At 34.6% G+C, this 21,788-nt stretch overlaps 1 protein-coding gene across 2 annotated transcripts in view; it reads left to right on the top strand.

Annotated features, from left to right (window-relative positions):
* Positions 1–20,359, top strand: part of bmpr1ba (bone morphogenetic protein receptor, type IBa) — an 81,332-nt gene extending 60,973 nt beyond the window's left edge. For both annotated transcript variants that reach the window (XM_016284639.1, XM_016284638.1), the window contains 10 exons: positions 7,781–7,931; positions 8,015–8,114; positions 9,380–9,482; positions 10,560–10,656; positions 11,416–11,554; positions 12,432–12,624; positions 14,106–14,403; positions 16,077–16,252; positions 18,832–18,962; positions 19,784–20,359. In XM_016284639.1, the coding sequence (XP_016140125.1) occupies positions 7,781–7,931; positions 8,015–8,114; positions 9,380–9,482; positions 10,560–10,656; positions 11,416–11,554; positions 12,432–12,624; positions 14,106–14,403; positions 16,077–16,252; positions 18,832–18,962; positions 19,784–19,909 (1,514 nt within the window). In that variant the 3' untranslated portion in view covers positions 19,910–20,359. The remainder of the gene's footprint in view (positions 1–7,780; positions 7,932–8,014; positions 8,115–9,379; positions 9,483–10,559; positions 10,657–11,415; positions 11,555–12,431; positions 12,625–14,105; positions 14,404–16,076; positions 16,253–18,831; positions 18,963–19,783) is intronic.
* The last annotated feature ends 1,429 nt before the right edge of the window (positions 20,360–21,788 follow it).

The raw sequence follows: 21,788 nt of genomic DNA, 5'->3' as shown, positions 1-21,788 counted from the left end.
ATTAGCTTGTAAGCTAACAAAACATGAACATAATTGTGATTGTAACAGAAATGTGTATGAGACTATTCATTCAACTTTTTCATTTTCCATTTACTTTCATTTTGATTAATATAGAAAGTGTAAACAAAATTTTATTATAAATATTATTAGACATTTTCAAACATAGTTTTTTTCTCGTTCTTTTAGAGATCTTTAAGAACTCTTATATTCTGTGTTTTTCTGTTGGTATACAGAACATCTGTGTTTGTGAAGCGAAAGACAGGCTGATTATACACAAAGCAACTTTTTGAGCAATATTGCTGGGCAACTTTGGTTAATGTAGGCATCAACGGGCAACCAGGTGAGACACAGGGCCTACGACTGATTTAAAGCAGCACTATGTAACTTTTGGCGCTCTAGCGGTTAATAAACTGAACTGCACACATCCCGCGGAAGAACATTCCAACCGGAGCTACTTCTCTTAAGTTTATGTCTGTGGCGATTCACACAGGTATGTGTTACTCTAATGTTTGTTTGAGTGTAATTGCTGTATGTTCAGTACAGATGTGTTTTCAGTAGAGCTAGCACAACTACTCATTTTTACTAATTGACTAGTCATCCAGAAAAGTAGTCAAATAGTTGGCGAGTCAGTGTTTACATTATGTAAATGACTCACTACACAGTGAGCAGCATTAGCGCTCTTGACAGAATGACGCAGGTGGGAAATTAGTTAATTTTAGTTAACTACATTAGTCAAAATAAACTTCTCAGTATTTAATAAAGTAAATGGTAACTTTAACATCTTTAAAATTAAAATCAAAAGTTGTATTTGTTTACAAATGAGTTATTGATATGCTGTACCTATAGCTTCACATTTCTAAAACTTTACATGCATTAAAATTAGCTAACTAACTTGTAGCTTACTTGTATTTAATAATCTTTGATAATGTTAATTTTAACTTTTAATGCTACATTTTTAAAATCAAAAGTTGTTAACATTCCTTTAACAAATTGTATTTTTCTTAAACCAAAATATGAGATTCACATTTTCACATTTGCAAAAAAGACAACCCATAGGAATTGCATTAGTTAAAATTAGTTCGCTTTCAGTCGGTCACTACGAGTCACGTCGTGACCTACGAATTGAGATCCCAATTCATCGGTCACGACGTGACATGTTTATCAAATAATATTAGCTTGTAAGCTAACAAAACATGAACATAATTGTGATTGTAACAGAAATGTGTATGAGACTATTCATTCAACTTTTTCATTTTCCATTTACTTTCATTTTGATTAATATAGAAAGTGTAAACAAAATTTTATTATAAATATTATTAGACATTTTCAAACATAGTTTTTTTCTCGTTCTTTTAGAGATCTTTAAGAACTCTTATATTCTGTGTTTTTCTGTTGGTATACAGAACATCTGTGTTTGTGAAGCGAAAGACAGGCTGATTATACACAAAGCAACTTTTTGAGCAATATTGCTGGGCAACTTTGGTTAATGTAGGCATCAACGGGCAACCAGGTGAGACACAGGGCCTACGACTGATTTAAAGCAGCACTATGTAACTTTTGGCGCTCTAGCGGTTAATAAACTGAACTGCACACATCCCGCGGAAGAACATTCCAACCGGAGCTACTTCTCTTAAGTTTATGTCTGTGGCGATTCACACAGGTATGTGTTACTCTAATGTTTGTTTGAGTGTAATTGCTGTATGTTCAGTACAGATGTGTTTTCAGTAGAGCTAGCACAACTACTCATTTTTACTAATTGACTAGTCATCCAGAAAAGTAGTCAAATAGTTGGCGAGTCAGTGTTTACATTATGTAAATGACTCACTACACAGTGAGCAGCATTAGCGCTCTGACAGAATGACGCAGGTGGGAAATTAGTTAATTTTAGTTAACTACATTAGTCAAAATAAACTTCTCAGTATTTAATAAAGTAAATGGTAACTTTAACATCTTTAAAATTAAAATCAAAAGTTGTATTTGTTTACAAATGAGTTATTGATATGCTGTACCTATAGCTTCACATTTCTAAAACTTTACATGCATTAAAATTAGCTAACTAACTTGTAGCTTACTTGTATTTAATAATCTTTGATAATGTTAATTTTAACTTTTAATGCTACATTTTTAAAATCAAAAGTTGTTAACATTCCTTTAACAAATTGTATTTTTCTTAAACCAAAATATGAGATTCACATTTTCACATTTGCAAAAAAGACAACCCATAGGAATTGCATTAGTTAAAATTAGTTCGCTTTCAGTCGGTCACTACGAGTCACGTCGTGACCTACGAATTGAGATCCCAATTCATCGGTCACGACGTGACGTCTCCGTTCCCTCCTTCAGGGAACGAGGGTTTCATACGTAACCGTGATGTTAATTTCTATAGTAATAATAATAATAGCTAATAATCTTTATTAATGATAATTTCAACATTTTATAGTACATTTTTAAAATCAAAAGTTGTTAACATTCCTTGATCACTATGATTTTTATGAGTTTTTTCTTTTGTCTTCTTTTCTTTTCTTCTATTCTAGCTAATGCATTAACTAATGTTAACAAGTGAGACCATATTGTAAAGTGTTACTAAATTAATATAGAGGTTTTTAGTACAAGTAGTTGTGTAAAAAATGTGTGAAATCAATAAATATTCCAGCAAAGACCAAACAAACTAAAAGCTGATTCTGCAGCACGATGTTGACTGTATAAGTTGTGTGTCACAGTAAGCTGACCGCTCTTGGGTTAACGGTTATAAATGAGCTGTTCTGTTTATACGTTACGTCTCACAGCGCTGACTGTTTACGGCTGTTTTCACAAGGCTTTCTTAACTATGCAAGCGAGGGCCAAAATCTGTCTGCGTTTATGTGTGTGTGTTTCATAAAGTGTGCATATGTGAAATGAATGGATGAGGCAGGGATGGGATGAGATATTGAGCAGTGCATCACGCTCACGGTGTGTGTGGGAAAGCGTGAGTGTTTATGTCGCGGGGCCCCTGACGTCCCGCACATGAATACGTTTTACTGTATACACTCACAGGTCTGTGTAAGTGTGTCTGTACTTTGTAGGATTAAAGTAGTCTCTTAATTATGTGTGTTAGACGTGCGAGGACTCTTTCAGATGCACACAGACCAGCCTCCATTCTTTATCCAGACTAAAGCAGTGCTGTGTTCGGCTCTGTAATATAAGCAGTGCATTAGTGAGTTTAGACTAGTGATAGTGTTTGTAACAGAGAGTGAAAGACAAGAATAGTTTGCTGAGAGAGAGAGCCTGCTCAAGTTGACTTTAAAGTACTAAATATAACAATGTACTGTCAGGTGGTCATTATCACAAAAATAAACCCAGACAGGGTGAACTGGACCCCATCGTGACTTATGCTATATGAATGGACATTATAGACATGAAATATAGTTTTGAATTTTTAAACTTAGTTTTTCAATTTTGTATAAAATGTGTTTTATTTTTAATATTTTATTATTCCATCATTATTATATTATATTATATTAATTTATTTTGATTTTTACATTGATAATTTTACATAAGTAATATAACAGGAATATAATTTTAAAACATAAAATTTATAAACATATCAGTGAATATATATATTTGCATATAAAACATTTTATATAATTAATATATTTAATATATATTATTTGTTTTTATTAATGTACTATGAAACACTTATATCATCATAATGTTGAAACAATATAAAATATGTTTATAAAAGATTTCTTAGTAGACATTAATTAGATTTTTTTTATTATAGTTTTTGCATGCTCACTAGTATGCTTAAGATTTAGCATAGCCTGTCTTAATGTGTTTAAATGAGTTTCCGCTAAACATATGTGAACCAAACTTTGCATATTGTTTCTCAGCTATGTTATGAAAGATATACATTGATTTGTTTATTTTGTATTTACTGCTATTTATTATTTATAGTTATTAGTTAATGTACACATTGGCAAAAATGAGTGTTACATTGAGTCTGATTGTTACTGCATGATCATTAATCTTATATATAAGAATATTTGACCACTGAAAGCCACAATCGACTAATCAGAAAAAGTGTTCCAGAGAGCCGTGAAATAAGCATCTTTATTTTATGCCTTGATGTCAAAATTATATACAGCATTCCTCAGCACCCCCTCTCTGTCTTTAACAGCTCACAGATGTGGAATTATTTTGACTGAAGGGTATTTGGTCAGCTTCTATAAACACCTTTGTGACCGTCGAAAACTGTGTGTGTGTGTGTGTGTGTGTGTTTGGTCATATGCACAAGCTCTTGTGGGAGAGGAAAACACACACATCAACTTTACAGCTCTGTATCGTAACTCTGTTACTTACTTTTCACCCAGAGTGGCTTAGCATGCACTAATTACAGCAGCAGTAACCCGAGGTTAAGTGTCTCGCTCATGGACACAAAAGCACAATTGTGCTCTCAACAAGGTTATTACGGTTTATAAAAAATTTTTAATTTTAACTTTTTTACATTTCTTTTTTATATTGAAGTTTTCATGCAAGAATAGATTTGTTGTGTTAATTTTTCAGATTGTTTTAATTTATGTTTATTTTTAGGTTTTCCAACATATTTTAACTTTATATGAAATATTTCAAGTGCCCCTATTAGGCCATTTTTACAGTTCCTAATATTGTTTTGGGAGTCTCCTACAATAGAATTACATGCATGCAAGGTCAAAAAACGCTTTCGTTTTCTCAAAATATGCATTAAATATCACCTCATTTTCCAGCGATTCTCAACCCCTCCGAATTGCCGCTATTTGAAAGTGAAAGTAAAATGCGCATGCCGCTTTTACAAGTCTCTCTAAACCCCTCCTTTCCGTGAGCATGCTCTGCTCTGACTGGTCAGATGGCCTAGTCTGTTGTGACTGGTCTACGGCGTACAGCGCGTGTCGGAAACGATATGCCTATTTCAATAGTTCTGTATTTTGAACGCTCTATAGAAAATATAAACATCTATTATTTATCATACAGGTTGTGAGTCAGTGGAGCACCTGGTCCAAATAAACAGGATACTGATCCATCTTTCAACAGCAAGCGTTTTGTGAATCCCGCGTTGAACTCCCCGAGATTAGAGAATCACTCGTCAGTAGAATGACGTGTTTGTGGGTGGGGTCAAGTTGTTCGTGGCTGGCCAACGTAGAACATAGGCACGCATTATGCAAATGTTTTACCCCGTGACGTGTAGCCATCACAGAAGTGGGATTCAAATTACTAACGACTAGGCTTGCCGTGATAGACGGTGCTGACGGTTAAGCTGCAACACCGCGTCACAGACCCCCACCGTTGTTTTGATTTTTTATAGTAATAAAAATAATTTAGTTCAGTAAAAGAACAGACACTACAATTAAAAACTGAACACGGCTGCTCAATGCAGCGTGCCGAATGACAGTTGCATCACAGATCAGATTTCATTTCTCCAGTGAGGAGAGTGAGTCGAGCTGACTGACAAGAAGAGTGAGGTGAGAAACACAAGACGATCGCGGATGATTTAGTTTCGAAATGAAATGCAAATATCGCCTGTTTGGCAATATTTTGGATTTTGAAAAGCCTGTTGACTTTTAACGTTTATCTGATATTGGAAGTTTATTATTTTATTTATTTATTTTATTTTAAGGTGTATGCCGTGCCTCCAAGCTTTCTTACTCATTTTGCTAATAAACGTTCTATGTTTCTTATTTATTTGGTTATATATTATACATGTTTACTTATTTCCAGTTTTGTATACCTATTTAAACTTTATGTAAGTTATTTGTTGTTTTATATTAGGCATAGCCTGCCCTATAACATGGTGTATTTTTATTTGTTTTGTTAATAAAAGTTCTGTTATATATATATATACGCTAAAGTGAGTTTGACATTGTATTTTGTTGTTGCATTCAAGCAATTGACGCCGAACTGCCGCTAATTCGAAAGTGAAAGTAAAATGCGCACGGCGCTTTTAAGCTATTTAAAAGCGAAGGAAAGCGAGGAAAAGAGGGAAAATTCAAATGAACTAAAAACGAACAATTGTTTTACTCCGAATTGCCGCTATTTGAAAGTGAAAGTAAAATGCGCATGCCACTTTTACAAGCTATTTAAAAGCAAAGGAAAGCGATACCATGATATTGGTATTACCGGTGTTGTCACACGTCGATTAACCGGTGGGAAAATTTCCTCACCGTCACAACCCTACTAACGACTGGTTTCAGCTGTTCAGAGTCGATTCTTTATTTTGGGAGACAATAGCCAGATTTCTGTGCAAAGTTGTGAATTTAACTTATGCGCAAAACTGGAATATCGCATAAAACATTTGCGAACAAGCATCGTTTCCATCCAACAAGTCAAAGAGAACAAAATCGTTACTTCCTGATAAACTGGCACTATAAATCACTAAGAAAAGTAGGAGAATATAATATTTTTCATATATAATAAATTACTTGCGCCTCAGAGCGAGCAGACAAAACACAATGAATGCGATCATTGCTTTCGGAGGTGGATGCTGCTGTTTGGGATCGCAGTCGTGTTCATTTCTGACATTTCTGGGAGGCAATTATACAGAAATACTTTGATGACAGACTTTGTTCGTGCATTTCCGAATGACCATAACAACATTTCAGATGCAGTGGAATGAGATCGGTCCACTGGTTAGTCAGGTTTTGCCGTCTCAAAGTCACATGACTTTTCTGATGCGCTTGGAGGAATTTATTCGCAAAATGCATTTCCATCTCCCATTATTCGCATCAACCCTTTTTCGCACAAGTCAAAAACCACCTCAAGTGAGCATAAAAACTTTTTTGCGAATTAAGGGATTTTTATTTGAAATTTGGCGTTTCCATCACTCGTTTCTCATGCGATCAAAATGCGCATTAAAATGGGGTGATGGAAACATAGCTAATAACTTTATTTATCGTGCACTTTCAGCTTTACAACTTTGCAGATCGTTTACATTCACGTACAGCTACATTACACACTGCATGAATGGCAATATTGGAAATGGCATAATAGGGGCACTTTAATATTCATTCAGGCTGCCAACATAAACAACACTAATAATTCATGGATATTATTATTAACCTTGCCTAATTACTTCTACAGTTCCTTTTTAGTATTCGGAAACCTTGAGAACCATAAGAAGTTTTCTCAAATTAGGGCTGTGTGATTGTTTTTTAATTGTTTTGATGAATATTTTTATTGAATACTGACTGTGGTGTAATAATCATTTGTATTTTTGTAGTTCGCGATAGAATCTTGATTGTTCAATGAAACATTTTTCGTTTAAAGAATGTTTTACACAAACAAATCAATATTACTTTTAGTGAGTCTATCCCTGATGTCCATCTGTCCTTGACTCGCCTGCTCACAATTTCAGCATCTGTTCAGATCCCTTCTTCAAACAAACTTCTTCTCCAATAACCTCTTCATATCGCTCCAAAACTAGTGACAGACCATCCAAACTTAATTTCCATCTTTTTGTTTAATTTATAAAATGTCTCGGGGCATTTTTTCTCTGCAAATATTTGAAGATGAAAGAGTGAGAATGATGTGATATTTGCAGCCATATTTCCCCAGGTGCCATAAATTTCATACTTCAAAGCTGTGTGTTATGATCCTGAGAGTCTGGATATCTGAAGTAATTATTCAGTTCGGTCTCTCGCTGTTATTTTTGCTCTGTAAACAAGAAGGAATGAAATAAAGCACATTTTTGAGTCGGATAAATGTTAGGTGAGTTTCTGACAGATACTACAGGATGATAACTGACCCATTTCCTGTTTCTCCTCCTCTCTAGCTAACGTTCTGGACACTATGCTGCTGAGGAATTCTGGGAAGGTTGAAGAACGCCGGGAGACAGGAAGTGATGCACCGGCTCTACCTCAGCGCTTCCTGTGGTGCTACTGTTACCATCACTGTCCGGAGGACTCCACTAATAACACGTGCAGGTATCAGGAGGACACATCCTGCCTCACTTGCGTACTCTTGCACACATTCTGTAGCCAGTATTACATGTGTGTTGTGTGTTCAGGACGGACGGTTACTGCTTCACCATGGTGGAGGAAGAGGTTGGAGCGGCTGTGGTGACGTCAGGTTGTCTGGGTCTGGTCGGATCAGAGTTTCAGTGCCGAGTGAGTCATAAACTGCTCTAATTTCCAAAATAAACCACTTAAGTGTTAGTGCATCAGTCCTCAAGCACAGACGAAACAAAAGCCTTACGTAACTCACTGTGAATTAAACACCTCGTTAAATACTCATGTGCTGCTCCTTTATATTTCACAATTCTTACTTGTATGCCCATATGCAATTTTGTGTCTTAACTCAAAATTGCTGGAAATAAAGTCAGAATTGTGACATTACGTCACAATTACACTACTGTTCAGAAGTTTGGGGTCAGTAAGATTTTTTTTAAAGAAATTAATGCTTTTATTTAGCAAGGATGCATTAAATTGATCAAAAGTAACAGTGAAGCCATTTACAGTATGTTACAGAAGAATTCTTTATAAAAACTTTATATTCATCAAAGAGTCCAGAAATGTTTTCCCCCACAAAAATATAAAGCAGCACAACTGTTTTCAAAATTGATAAGATTGATAAATGTTTCTTGAGCTGCAAATTAGTATATTAGAATGATTTCTGAAGGATCATGTGACACTGAAGACTGGAGTAATGATGCTGAAAATTCAGCTTTGATCACAGGAATAAATTATATTTTAAATTATATCCTAATAGAAAACAGTTACTTTAAATTGTAATAATATTTCAGATTATTTCTGTTTTTCCTACATTTTTGATCAAATAAATTCAGCCTTGATGAGTGTAAGAGACTTTTTTAATTCTGCAGTGAAAACGAGCTTCCATAGTAATGTCATTCCATGATTTTCTTTCTGTGCAAAATGAAGATAGTTTATCAGTTTAGCAGCTGCTTTTTTCCATGTTATGAAAATGAATGGCGATTTATATTGCCAAGCCTCAAAAATGACCATAAAAGTAGTCTATAGTTAATATTTTAAGTGAACCAATACTTTACACATAAAACATAAAACCAAAAGCAATCCTTTTTTTATGTTCTTAATACCTGTTCCTGGTCTTATTGCGAAAAAATAAAAATCTGATTTGTTTATTAAAATGTTATATATTTATTTTACCAAAGCCAAGTAGACAGGGAAAAACTATATTAGCAAATAATATCATAGCTAATTTTTACCCACTCATTTTAAGTCCTGCTCCTACTGTATTTTATCTGTATATTATTAGTGAACATTGTACAATCAATGAACGTTTCACTTGAATTATCTCACATTACAAAAGTTAAGTTGCACGTAGTGTTTCATTGTGTTACTGGCCACCTGAGAGACCTGATGTGTTAATGTAATGTGTGTTTGTCTGTGTTTAGGACACGGGGAACTCTAAACAGCGGCGAGCGCTCGAGTGCTGCACAGATCAGGACTACTGTAACAGAGACCTACATCCAACACTGCCTCCTCTACGAACACCCAGTGAGTAACACACACACACAAACACACACACACACTTACTGTATATGCCAATCTAATCACAGATTCACTGAAATTGACTAAAATGTAAAGCTGTTTAGTAGTGTTTGTTTAGGTAAGCATCATTATTACTGTTGTTAATAATTAGGGTTGTAAGAACCATTTAGCAGAAACACAGCGACATGCTAAAAACCTCTCAGCAGCACCACATAGCAACATATTTAAACCACTCAAAACACCTTAGCAACTAAATTACCTAGTACACGCAACTGCATAGCAATGTGCTAAAATCAATCCACTTAAGGAACCTTAGAAACTGCATAACAAAGCCTTGACAACAGGGTTATTATTGTTAACTAAAATTATGAAAAATATTTTTGTTAGTTGAAATAAAGCTGATGAAAAATTTAAACTAAATGAAATAATTAAGAATGAACTTAAGTTTAAGTTGAAGTACAAAAATGACTAAATGGAAATTAATAAAAACTATGACTACTTAAATTAAAGTAAATTACGCCTAAATGATAAACAAACAAACAAATACATAATAATGAGTAACACAAAAAAAATTACTAAAATTCAAATAAAATATAAAAATGAAATCTAATTCAAAATAGTATATTAATATATAATAATATAATAATGATTACTATAGACTAACTCAAACACTTACTGAAGCAAATAAAAAAAATATGATTTAACCTCTTTAGTATTTTCCTTTGGGCAACATTCCTAGAAAAAAATGTCTGATTTGTTCCCAAAAATATATGTAGGTCAGAAACTCTCACACACCTGTAGGATTTATTTTGGCTGTCATGAACAACTCCCATCAATCAACACAGCAGAATAGAAGCCTCTAAGTCCGTCACACACACACACACACACACACACACACACCTGTGTGTTCACACCCTCACACCTGTGCTGCAGCTCTGATTTCAGCATCACACACACACACACACACACACACGCAGAGCTCCTGAAGGAAGTGTTCATAGAGCCGAGTGTGATGATGTAAGAGTTGCGTGTTCACCGTTGACTCTTTGACATGTAATAATATGTCTGTGTGTGTGTGTGCAGGTTACGTAGTGGGAGACATTCATCACATCGCTCTGCTCATCTCAGTGACGGTCTGTAGCTTCATCCTCACCTTCATCATCATCTTCTGTTACTTCAGGTGTGTAAATTACCAACACAAACACAGACTTAGTTTTTTCTTAAATGAAGCTAATTTAGTGGATAGTTCACCCAAAAATCGTTTACTCACCTCAAGTTGTTACAAACCTTTATGTGTTTCTTTCTTCCGTTAAGCACAAAAGAAGATATTTTGAAGAATATTGGCAACCAAACAGTTTGCTGGTAGCCATTGACTTCCATAGTATGGAAAAAGTATTATGGAAGTCTGTTTGGAAGTTTGTTCAACTGTTTGGTTGCCATCATTTTTTGTGTGTGTGTGTGTGTGTTTGGATACAGGTTTGGAGGGTGATTAAAAGATTTTTGGGTGAACTATCCCTTTAAGGCAGGACACTACAGGCAAAAATATTGTTTTTTTCATGCACTGGTCAGTTTTGAGATTTTGAGCTATTTGGTCTTTCATAACATGTTTTTTAGACTAATGGAAAGAAAATGGCAAGAAAATGTGTACAATACACTTTAAAAAAGTATGGTTAAAAGTATGGTGACATAATTGACATTCTTTTTTTAAACTTTTCACTTGGGATGTCTTGCCTTAAAAAGACTATAAACTTTTGGTCAGCAAAAACTACGGTGTCAGGTTATATGAGACCAGACTAACACCAATTCTAAACTTTTAATCTGTCATGTTATTTTAATATTATATGTCTCTTAGTTTTTATCATATAAACCCCCAGGTTGTGTTTGTGTGGACTTCTGGTCATGTTAGTCTGGAGTTGAAGTGGTCTGTGTGGTGTTTCAGGTATAAACGTCACGAGTTAGCCCCGCGCTACAGCCTTGGCCTGCATCCGGACGAGACGTTCATTCCTCCGGGAGAATCCCTGCGGGATCTCATAGAGCAGTCCCAGAGCTCCGGCTCAGGGTCAGGACTCCCCCTGCTGGTGAGAATCACACACATATGAAATCAACATCCACACAGAGCCCTGTGAATTCTGTGATGCAGAAAACACAGAATCCAGTCATAAAAACATAAGATGGAATGTTATGATGAATAGATCAGAAGTAGGTCTATACAATTAATCAAATCCCAACATGAACTAGTGTCTGTGATTATTAAACTGCAAAAAGACTATTTAATGTTAAGTCAGTGTGTATCCGAGTGAATGAGTGGCTCAACTGAAAATGTCAGATACACACAGCAAAGTCTTCATTACAACCTGCCAAAATAAAAGATTGGTCTAATTTGACTAAATTATGAAAGAAATATATTACAGTTACACAGTAGAATGTACTTCAAAGTAGTAGTTATAATTAATAATGATAATAATAATAAAATGTATTTTTTTTAAAGGAATATCACAAACTATCACAATTTTACCTGTTTTTGATTTTTACTAAATGATAAAAGACTTTTTATCCCAAAAAAAAAAAAATTGGGGAAGAAAAAATTAAATGTAATTTGGAAAAAAATTAAAAACAGATTTCGTAGGACCCTATTTATCTTATTTTCTTAATAAATGTCACTGCTTTTATTGTGTATGATCAGTCACTTCATGTAATTGTAAAGATAATAACTATCTATCTGTCTGTCCGTCTATTTGACTGTATATGTGTCTGTCTGTCTGTCTATCTATCTATCTATCTGTCTGTCTGTCTGTCTATCTGACTGTATATGTGTCTGTCTGTCTGTCTGTATATGTGTCTGTCTGTCTGTCTGTCTGTCTGTCTATCTGACTGTATATGTGTCTGTCTGTCTGTCTGTCTGTATATGTGTCTGTCTGTCTGTCTGCCTGTATATGTGTCTGTCTGTGTCTGTAGGTACAGCGCACTATAGCGAAGCAGATCCAGATGGTGACACAGATCGGGAAGGGCCGTTATGGAGAGGTGTGGATGGGGAGATGGAGGGGAGAGAAAGTGGCTGTGAAAGTCTTTTTCACTACAGAGGAGGCCAGCTGGTTCAGAGAGACAGAGATATATCAGACTGTCCTCATGAGACATGAGAATATACTCGGTGAGACTTTCTCTCTCAGACACACAAACACCATTACATTCATATGCTACTGTTATACAATTAATGTAGGGAATATATAGACTATTAAAATAAAAGATACTGCTTGCCAAGCTTAAGTAACTCGTGATTTAAAGTTATTCAGCGACCCTCTTGAAAAAGTAGTTAGGTTCACTAATAAAAATATTTCATTTCACTGAAGATATTAAGGGGGCAGTATGTGTATAATTAGGGTGAATAAAGGAACTTATTCTTTTTTATTGCTGTTCTTTTAAAATACGAGTCCAAATGAGTCAGTGCTTAACACAATGGCTGTTTAAATAGCTGAAGATCTCCACTGAACTAAAGGTCTTTCAATAAAATAAAGTGTCAGGGTTACTGCTTAGGTCCAGGATGGGCCAAAAACAAAACAACAACAACAAAGAAAACATTAAGACTATATTTATGCACTAATTGTGTAATCTTTTTGTTCTTCTAGAACAGGGATTCCCAAACATTTTGTCAATTTAAAATATTCATTGAGATTTTAAGATAATATTTCAATAATTGCACACATTTGCATGTTCATGGTTCGGCTAATGGTCACATGACATGCAGGTAAACAAATAAAATAGTTAATATTTTTAGTGTTTTATTTTATAGGTTTTATGTAAAAAATATTTATCTATTATTTAATTAAATGATTAGCTTTTCATTAAGTTATAGAACCCCTGCTGTTTAATTAAACTGAAATTTTTTTTTTTTTTTATGGAAATGAAATAAATTCACAGTTTTTAATTTTTCTTATTATTAATTATTATACCGTTTTATATGGTCATATTACCTCAGACTATGTTACACTGCAAGGCTATTTATAAGAACTACAAAAAAAAAAAATGTATTAAAAATGGTGTAAAATGTTCCCTTTGTAAATGTTAAACTAAAACCTCATGTCCATGTTATTTGTCAACTACTCAGTTAACTAAATATTTTAGACATGGGGATTTCTGGGAACACGTTTGAGTGATCACTCAAATTAAAGTGACTCTAGTTCATTAAAACGAACCATCCAAACCAACCAAGTTCGCTATCATTAATCGCTGCTTGAGGACATTCAGTGAGAGTGTGTTTGATCACTCGGCTGTAAAGCTCCACGCACAATACAAAGTGATGCAACAAGCAGCAGTACTGCTTCTTTTCATGCTATTCCACTGTTTGTTAGAAAAAATAGCATTGCTATTTTCAAAACGGTAGAGCTGCTGTCACGCAACTGAAAAATGTAGTTACATTAGCAGCCTATCTACTGTTATTTAATTACTCCCACTGGTGAACATGTAGTCGGTAATTGCAGGAAAATGGACCATGTTAAAATGCACGATTGAAGCGACTTGATTAGCAGTCCTTTCAAATTAATTAGCTGATATCAGATTAATTATTACATTAAATTAAGCACGGCCTGGCTCGGTATATTTAGCCTCGTGCACTAATTTTAACTCTCTCTCCAGGGTTCATAGCGGCCGACATTAAAGGCACAGGCTCGTGGACTCAACTCTACCTCATCACCGACTACCACGAGAACGGCTCTCTGTACGACTATCTGAAATGCACCACCTTGGACAGCCGGGCCATGCTGAGACTGGCATACTCGTCCGTCTCCGGCCTCTGCCACCTTCACACAGAAATCTTTGGCACGCAGGGCAAACCGGCCATCTCTCACAGAGACCTGAAGAGCAAAAACATCCTGGTGAAGAGGAACGGCGCCTGCTGCATCGCTGACCTCGGCCTGGCCGTCAAGTTCATCAGGTCAGAGGCCTGCTCCTTTGGTTTACTTTCTTTGAGGTTAACCTGCTGTTTATTGTAGGCAGCAGGTTTAGCAACCAGTAAAAGAAAAAGTCATTTCAAATATTCATTTGAGTGATCACTCAAAAATTCCCTGTCTTGCATTTTACAACTTTTTTGTAGCAAGGTAAAACATTTTACTAATTAGTGCTAATATGTATTGTGGATTGTAATATGGATTGTCACTTTATTTTCAATTTGGCTTCGTAAATGAAATGATATTGAAAATAGTATATTAGTTTTATTGGTTTCTTTTCAGTGTAAATTTGTGCATACTGCACAGTTTAATTCTGTCACTCTAATTAAGATCCTCATTGTTTTTTGTTATTAATTATCAGATACATACTGCTCTGATAATTAAATACTGTTCTGTAATTAAAATATTACATATATATGTGATTGTTGTTATTGTTAACTAAAACTAAACCTATTAAAATTAGGCTAGATTTAATTATTTGAAATCAAGTTTTTCATCTATAGTATTATTTTCATTTTATTTTATTGCAGCTTGAACTTAAAAAAAATGAATGCTGTCTTGGCGATTAACTGAAAAAAAACAGGTTTAAGCTGAAGTAGTGAAATTGCTAAAACAGAAACTGAAATAAAAATAAATTAAAGCTAAATAGAAATATTAAAAAGACTATTGAAAATGACAAAAATTACAAAAACAAAACTGCTAAAACTTTAAATGAAAACTGAAAATATAAAAATAAAAGCGAAGTCAGACCTCTTTATCAGACTTCATAAATCCTCATCTAAAATCATCAGTTTTTTGTTATTAATTATATTCAGATACATACAGCTCTGACAATTAAATACTGTTCTATAATTAAAAATAGTTCTTCTTCTGTAGTAATATGTATATATATATTTTTTTAAAAGCTGGTCTTAGCAACTATCTGAAATAAAGAGGTTTAAGTTGTAGTACAAATTCAAAAACTGTTTTTTGTTATTAATTATATTCAGATACATACAGCTCTGACAATTAAATACTGTTCTATAATTAAAAATAGTTCTTCTGTAGTAATATGTATATATATATTTTTTTAAAAGCTGGTCTTAGCAACTATCTGAAATAAAGAGGTTTAAGTTGTAGTACAAATTCAAAAACGAATACTAAAATAAAAATAAATTAAAGCTAAATAGAAATATTAAAAAAATTATAATAAAAATGACAAAAACAAAAATTCTAATGGCAACTGAATATATAAAAATAAAAGCTATTTCAAAATAATAATAAATACTACAATGGTATATAAATAACACTTAAATAACACTGGTATATATTTACATTTATCCATTTATCAGACACTTATTCAAAGCCACTTGCAAATGAGGAAAATCACGAGTAAAATGTCATGAGAGCCAGCAGCATTAATATATTGATCATTTTTGTTAGACATACTATAAGCATTGCCCCTTATACAGCTTCAGTGTAGTTTAGTAGTAAATTGTAGCGTAACTAACTACTTTTTCGAAAGGGTATTTTGGCTATAGCTTGGCAAAGTACACTTTCAAAGTTGCATCTACAAGTTTTTCCCCTAATAGAACTGATGTGATGTGAAGAGTGTATGCTTATGAAATGAGCTCTACAGCTTAAATATGAGCACTGAAACACTGTTGTGTCTCATGAACAGCGACACTAATGAAGTGGACATCCCCCTGAACACGCGCGTGGGTACCAAACGCTTCATGGCTCCTGAGGTTCTGGACGAGACTCTGAACAGGCACCATTTCCAGTCCTACATCATGGCCGACATGTACAGCTTCGGCCTCATACTGTGGGAGATCGCCCGCCGATGTGTGTCTGGAGGTACAGCTCGGAATATTACTGTGTTTCATTTCAATATCAGCTTTGTCTCAGTTGTTTCTCATAATATTCCTTACTGATGTGGATAGTAAAGCTCAAGTCATTTAATCTTTAAAAAATGTTAAACACACGCATGTAACAATGCTGTGGAGCACTGATGACACATGTCTATATTTTTATATATATATGTATATATATATATATATATATATATACACACACACACACACACAGTTTTTTTATATTTATAGTAAAGTAATAAGTCTTTATTTAATATTGACAAACTATTCATCATTAGAAAAGTCAGTGTTTCGTTATAAATATATAATAGTAATTATAATTTCTTGTGAAGTCAGTCTCAATTTTCTCTTTACTCAATTGTTTGTATCAGGTTTATTTTAGTGTCATTAAGATACTATTATATTTTTTTATTAATATTTTGAATTAGTTTTTATTTGTTTTCCTTTTTCATTGTAATTTCAGTTTGTTTTACTATTTCTGTCTTGTGTTTTTGTCATTCTTATTATTTTTTAACCTGTTAACCCGCACCAGGGCCTCATTTATAAAATGTGCGTACGCACACGCTAAAATCCACGGCAACGTTCATATTTATAAAAACGGTCTTTGACGTGGAAAAGTACTTACCGTCACGTCAGGGTCTGAGCAGGCGTACGCACTTTTCCTTGTGGCAAAGTCAGAGTACTGCAGCTATTTAAACATCTAAGCTGCAATAATAATAAAAGCCGTGTATATATGTGCAAGCACCGAATCATCATAAACAACAAAGATGCAGTGCAAGAGATTAATTGTGCAGTGTAGTCAGATTTTTTATTAACAGGAGTTTCTACGAGATTAAACTAACCTTTTTAGTAGCCTAATGTTGAGAGTTCTTTACTCGCTTTCTGTGCACAGTTTATTCCATGTTTTTTTTTATTTTTTTTATTTCATTTTACAAGAGAACTTGCGAAGTCTTGATTTACTACTAATGTGTAAAATAGGGAAAAAAATGCATAAACGCATCTCCGACTGTCTTGCATACGCCTATGTCGTGCAATAACGGTTTTAATATATTCTATTCAATAACATTGTTAACTGTTTTTATTTATAACATTATAACAAAATGAATAGAGACATCAGCCTTAAACTTTGTTTTTGTCATTTACATCAGTTATTTGTATAAAATAAGCTACACTACATATTTTTGTGTCAGTACATTATTGGCACATTTGAGCAGCATTAGTAAACTGTGTAAATAGAAAGAAATGCCAAATCACATGCAGGTTTTTTCAGACCGGAGATCATAATCGTGGAATCATTTATTTTATTATGATATAAAACGTCAAATTTTTCTTTCAATAATGTTTTTTTTTTTAAAGTTTTGCAAGAATTTCCTGATACTAAACTTTTTATTAGTTGTCATAGCAAGTGATTTTAAAAGTAGGATGGCTCACTTTTTATAAGATGACTGAAATTTTTACTTGAATTCGTAGTTTATTCTTTCCTTTGGAAACCTAATTGTTTTATAATTACTACTACTACTACTATTTTTATTATTATTATTTCTGTTGTTTCTAGAAGTAGTAATTTTGATAATAGTCAATAGAAAAAATATATAACCACACACACATTATTTGTCCACAGAATAATTACACATTATTAAATAAAAAGCGTCCCGCACGTACCTCTACCTCCACCAGCAGGACCTCAATTTCAGACTCAGTAAAGTTTTTTTTTTTCTTTGTGCTCGTCATTCTCAAGCATATAAATTCGGATATTGGCGTGTGCTCTTTATATGGTAATGATATTAATTAGGGGGCGTTTACAAGGCGGAGATCTGACGCCAGTCAGCTGCGCACAATTTCAAGATCATTTGCGATTTATAAACGTCACATCTGGAAGAGAGGCGTACGCACGTGTTTTTGTGCGCATGTTCGTTTTCTCTGAATCGCACTTACGCACTTTTGAGAAATTATCTTAGAACAAATTTAGGACGGTTTATACACAACATTTTATAAATGAGGCCCCTGGACGCTGAGAGCGCTTTTTGTTTGCACGTGTCAATGTTTACGAATAGATTAAATGAAAAGGGACATAATCTTGACAAACTATATATCATTCTAAAGGTCTAAGCCTCAAGCATCGACAATAGATCGCTGTTTTTCAATGGAAAGCTTATAAAGAATGTATTTGCTAAATTTGTGTAATTAGTACACATCAAAACATGCATAATCAAAACGCAGTACGTACCAGATTCATCGTAATAACTAGTCATAAACGCATCCACAGCTGTAAATCCCGGTTTAGTTAATACTTTTATTTTAGTTATTTTAGTACATGAATATAAACCAATTAAAAATGAAATACATTTTTTAATACGTTTTTTTTAATTGTTAATATTTACATTTATTTAATTTAATGTTTGTTTCAAGTAACAATTATTATTAATTATTTTTAATAACCCTGGTTTGTATAAAAATGTATAAATTAATTGATTTAAGAGGTTAAAAGAGATTTTAATGAGATTTCATTCAAGTTTGTTGTTTTGTGTCTGTGTGTTGATTGCTATCCGGATGTTTCTGCAGGTATCGTAGAGGAATATCAGCTGCCGTATCACGATCACGTTCCTAATGACCCCTCGTATGAAGACATGCGAGAGGTTGTGTGTATTAAGAGAATACGTCCATCTTTCCCTAACCGCTGGAGCAGTGATGAGGTAAACACTCACTGATTCAGTGCTCTAAATCACAAAAACACACAACTTGACTCAAACTTGGTGTTCATTTGTACCTTTTTTTTGTCATAATTATTGTCAGTATTTCATGTCATATTTATTCATTTTAGTACATTTTTAGCTGATAGAGCCAGAATTATTATAGTTCACTAAAACTAAAACCATAGAAACATTTACTTTAAATAAACATAACTGAAATAAAATGACATGTATAATATATGTATAATATATAATATATATATATACAGTATATAATAACCCTGTTTCAGCTAGCTTCCAAGGCAATATTTCTCATTTTCATTTATACTGATGTATGTATGGTTTGCTGAAATAACTAATTTATTCAGATTCATACAGTATTTTTGTCGCATAGCTGTATTATAAGCCTGTCCTATCATACAAGATATCTATTAGCTTGCAATAGCACATATTAATGATCTAGTGCAGGGGGTCCTGGAGAACCCCCAACACTGCACATTTTAGATGTCTCCCTATTTAAACACACCTGATTCAACTCATCAGCTCATTAGTCAAGACTCCAAGACCTCAAATGTGAGTGTCAGATAAGAGAGACACCAAAAACGTGCAGTGTTGGGGGTTCTCCAGGACCAGGATTGGGAACCACTGATCTAGTGCATTGCATGTTATTTACATTAATCAAAGCAAAGAAATCAATTTTAGAAGAGAAACAAATCACAAATAATATAATTTCGTAAACTGGACAGTCTGTTTTTTCCAACCATCGTGACTTTCTTCAACTTGATTTTGTTGAAAGAGGGTTATGTTTGTCTGTGTGTTTTCAGTGTTTGAGGCAGATGGGGAAGCTCATGACGGAGTGTTGGGCTCATAATCCGGCCTCTCGTCTTACCGCCCTGCGTGTTAAAAAGACGCTGGCCAAGATGTCGGAGTCCCAGGACATTAAAGTCTGAAAACAGACCAGCAGCACTGACACTAACCCTGAACTCACCGCCTGCCGTGGGGTCAAGCGCTGAGTTCTGCCACGCGAGAGCCTCCTGAAAATGACCCGGCGCGGCGGAGGACGCCCGAGATCTCGTGTGATCTCAGGACAGAGATACAACCCGGTCCTGCTTCGTCACACGAGCACCCGTGAACACTGGCCAGCGGGACGAAGCAGGACCTCAGCGAGCGAGATCACATGACTCTCCTCAGAGAACTGTCAGCTTTCTCTTTCCACAGTCTGGTCAGCTCCAACAGGACCATGGTTTTGGATCATATCAGATTTGTGTTGTTAGTCAGTCAACAACTTTCAACAAGTTTCCTGCCTTTTTTGGTGGGCTGTGCCTTATTTATTTTGTAAATAGATGAAAATGAGAGTGAAGCATCAATGTACTTGAATAAATGTTCTAATGAGAATGAATGTTCTGTTACTTTTTGTGTTGCTTTTTAGTTGATCTTTCTTGTCAAGGTGTTTTCTGAATGAATAAAAAGGTTACATAGAACATTAAAAAAACCTTCATTCATATATATATATATATATATCCATAACTTAATCTTAATTCCACCGGCACCGTTCGGTGCATAGGGTGACAATGGCTTCGATCCGTGGCCGCGACTTCAACCTCGTCCCATGGAATGTCAACCGCTCGCAGATCTTCCATAAAAGTTCTTCGCCAAGTAATTTTTGGGCGTCCTTGTTTTCGTTTGCCTTGTGCAGGCCGCCAGGATATTGCCATCTTGAGTATCCGATGATCAGGAAGGAGTAAGATGTGTCCGGCGAAACGAAAATGGCGTTCAGTGACTGTCGCGGTGAGGGGCTGTGTATAGGCGCGACAGTATACTTCCTTTTTTTATTATTATTATTATGCAAGTAAGGAATGTGACAATAGTTACAAGTGCCAAATACAGAATCACTTGGACAAACGAACATATATCCAGATAGCTAACATTTCAAGATCATTCTGATAACTCCTGTATATGTATTCTTGTGATTGTGAGCATGTGTGTGTGTGTGTGTGTGCGCGTGTCATTGTCTGTAAGTGTGTGGGAGGAAGCATACAAATCATTGAGTATGAAAAATTCATAAAAGATAACAAACGAACATATATCCAGATAGCTAACATTTCAAGATCATTCTGATAACTCCTGTATATGTATTCTTGTGATTGTGAGCATGTGTGTGTGTGTGCGCGTGTCATTGTCTGTAAGTGTGTGGGAGGAAGCATACAAATCATTGAGTATGAAAAATTCATAAAAGATAAAAAAATAATAATAATTAACCCAGCCCCTGTTTTGGTTGCCATGGTAAATGATTGTTCAGATAGTCATGTTTATAATTACTCAAGGTTAAACCGTAAAAAAAAAAAAAAACATTCAAGGAATCTCCAGGAAGGTCAAATAATAAAAACACAAGGCCACTTTCAGTGTTGATTAAAAATATAATTTATTTAAAAAATCCTTTACATACATTTTATACAGAAACTGGCTGCAGACATAATAGCGTTTGTTTTTGATTCTTAATGAAGCTTTATTCTGTGGATTAAACTCTCTCTGTACACACGAGTCATAACGATGCACATCTGCCAGCGGTTCACACAGAAGCACACGTTGCATAGTTGGCACTGCATTTCCAGCAGACAGAGACACTCACTGCACTGCTGCTCTTCAGCCTTACAGAGGGGCTTTTCTGTTGTCTTGTTTTGCTCGTTAATTTGCCTTTTATTTTGCGCACAGCTCCTCTGCTCTGTTGGATTGTGGGAAATGGCAGTTGGTTGGAGGCCTTTTTCGTGTTGGTGGACACACCAACACCAGCCTCTAGTGTGACGGATTTATGCAGAACGCACACACAGA

This window comes from Sinocyclocheilus grahami, unplaced genomic scaffold (assembly GCF_001515645.1).
Source record: "Sinocyclocheilus grahami isolate Dianchi unplaced genomic scaffold, SAMN03320097.WGS_v1.1 scaffold186.1, whole genome shotgun sequence".
Lineage (NCBI taxonomy): Eukaryota > Metazoa > Chordata > Actinopteri > Cypriniformes > Cyprinidae > Sinocyclocheilus > Sinocyclocheilus grahami.
This window is presented reverse-complemented; position numbering and strand designations above follow the sequence as displayed.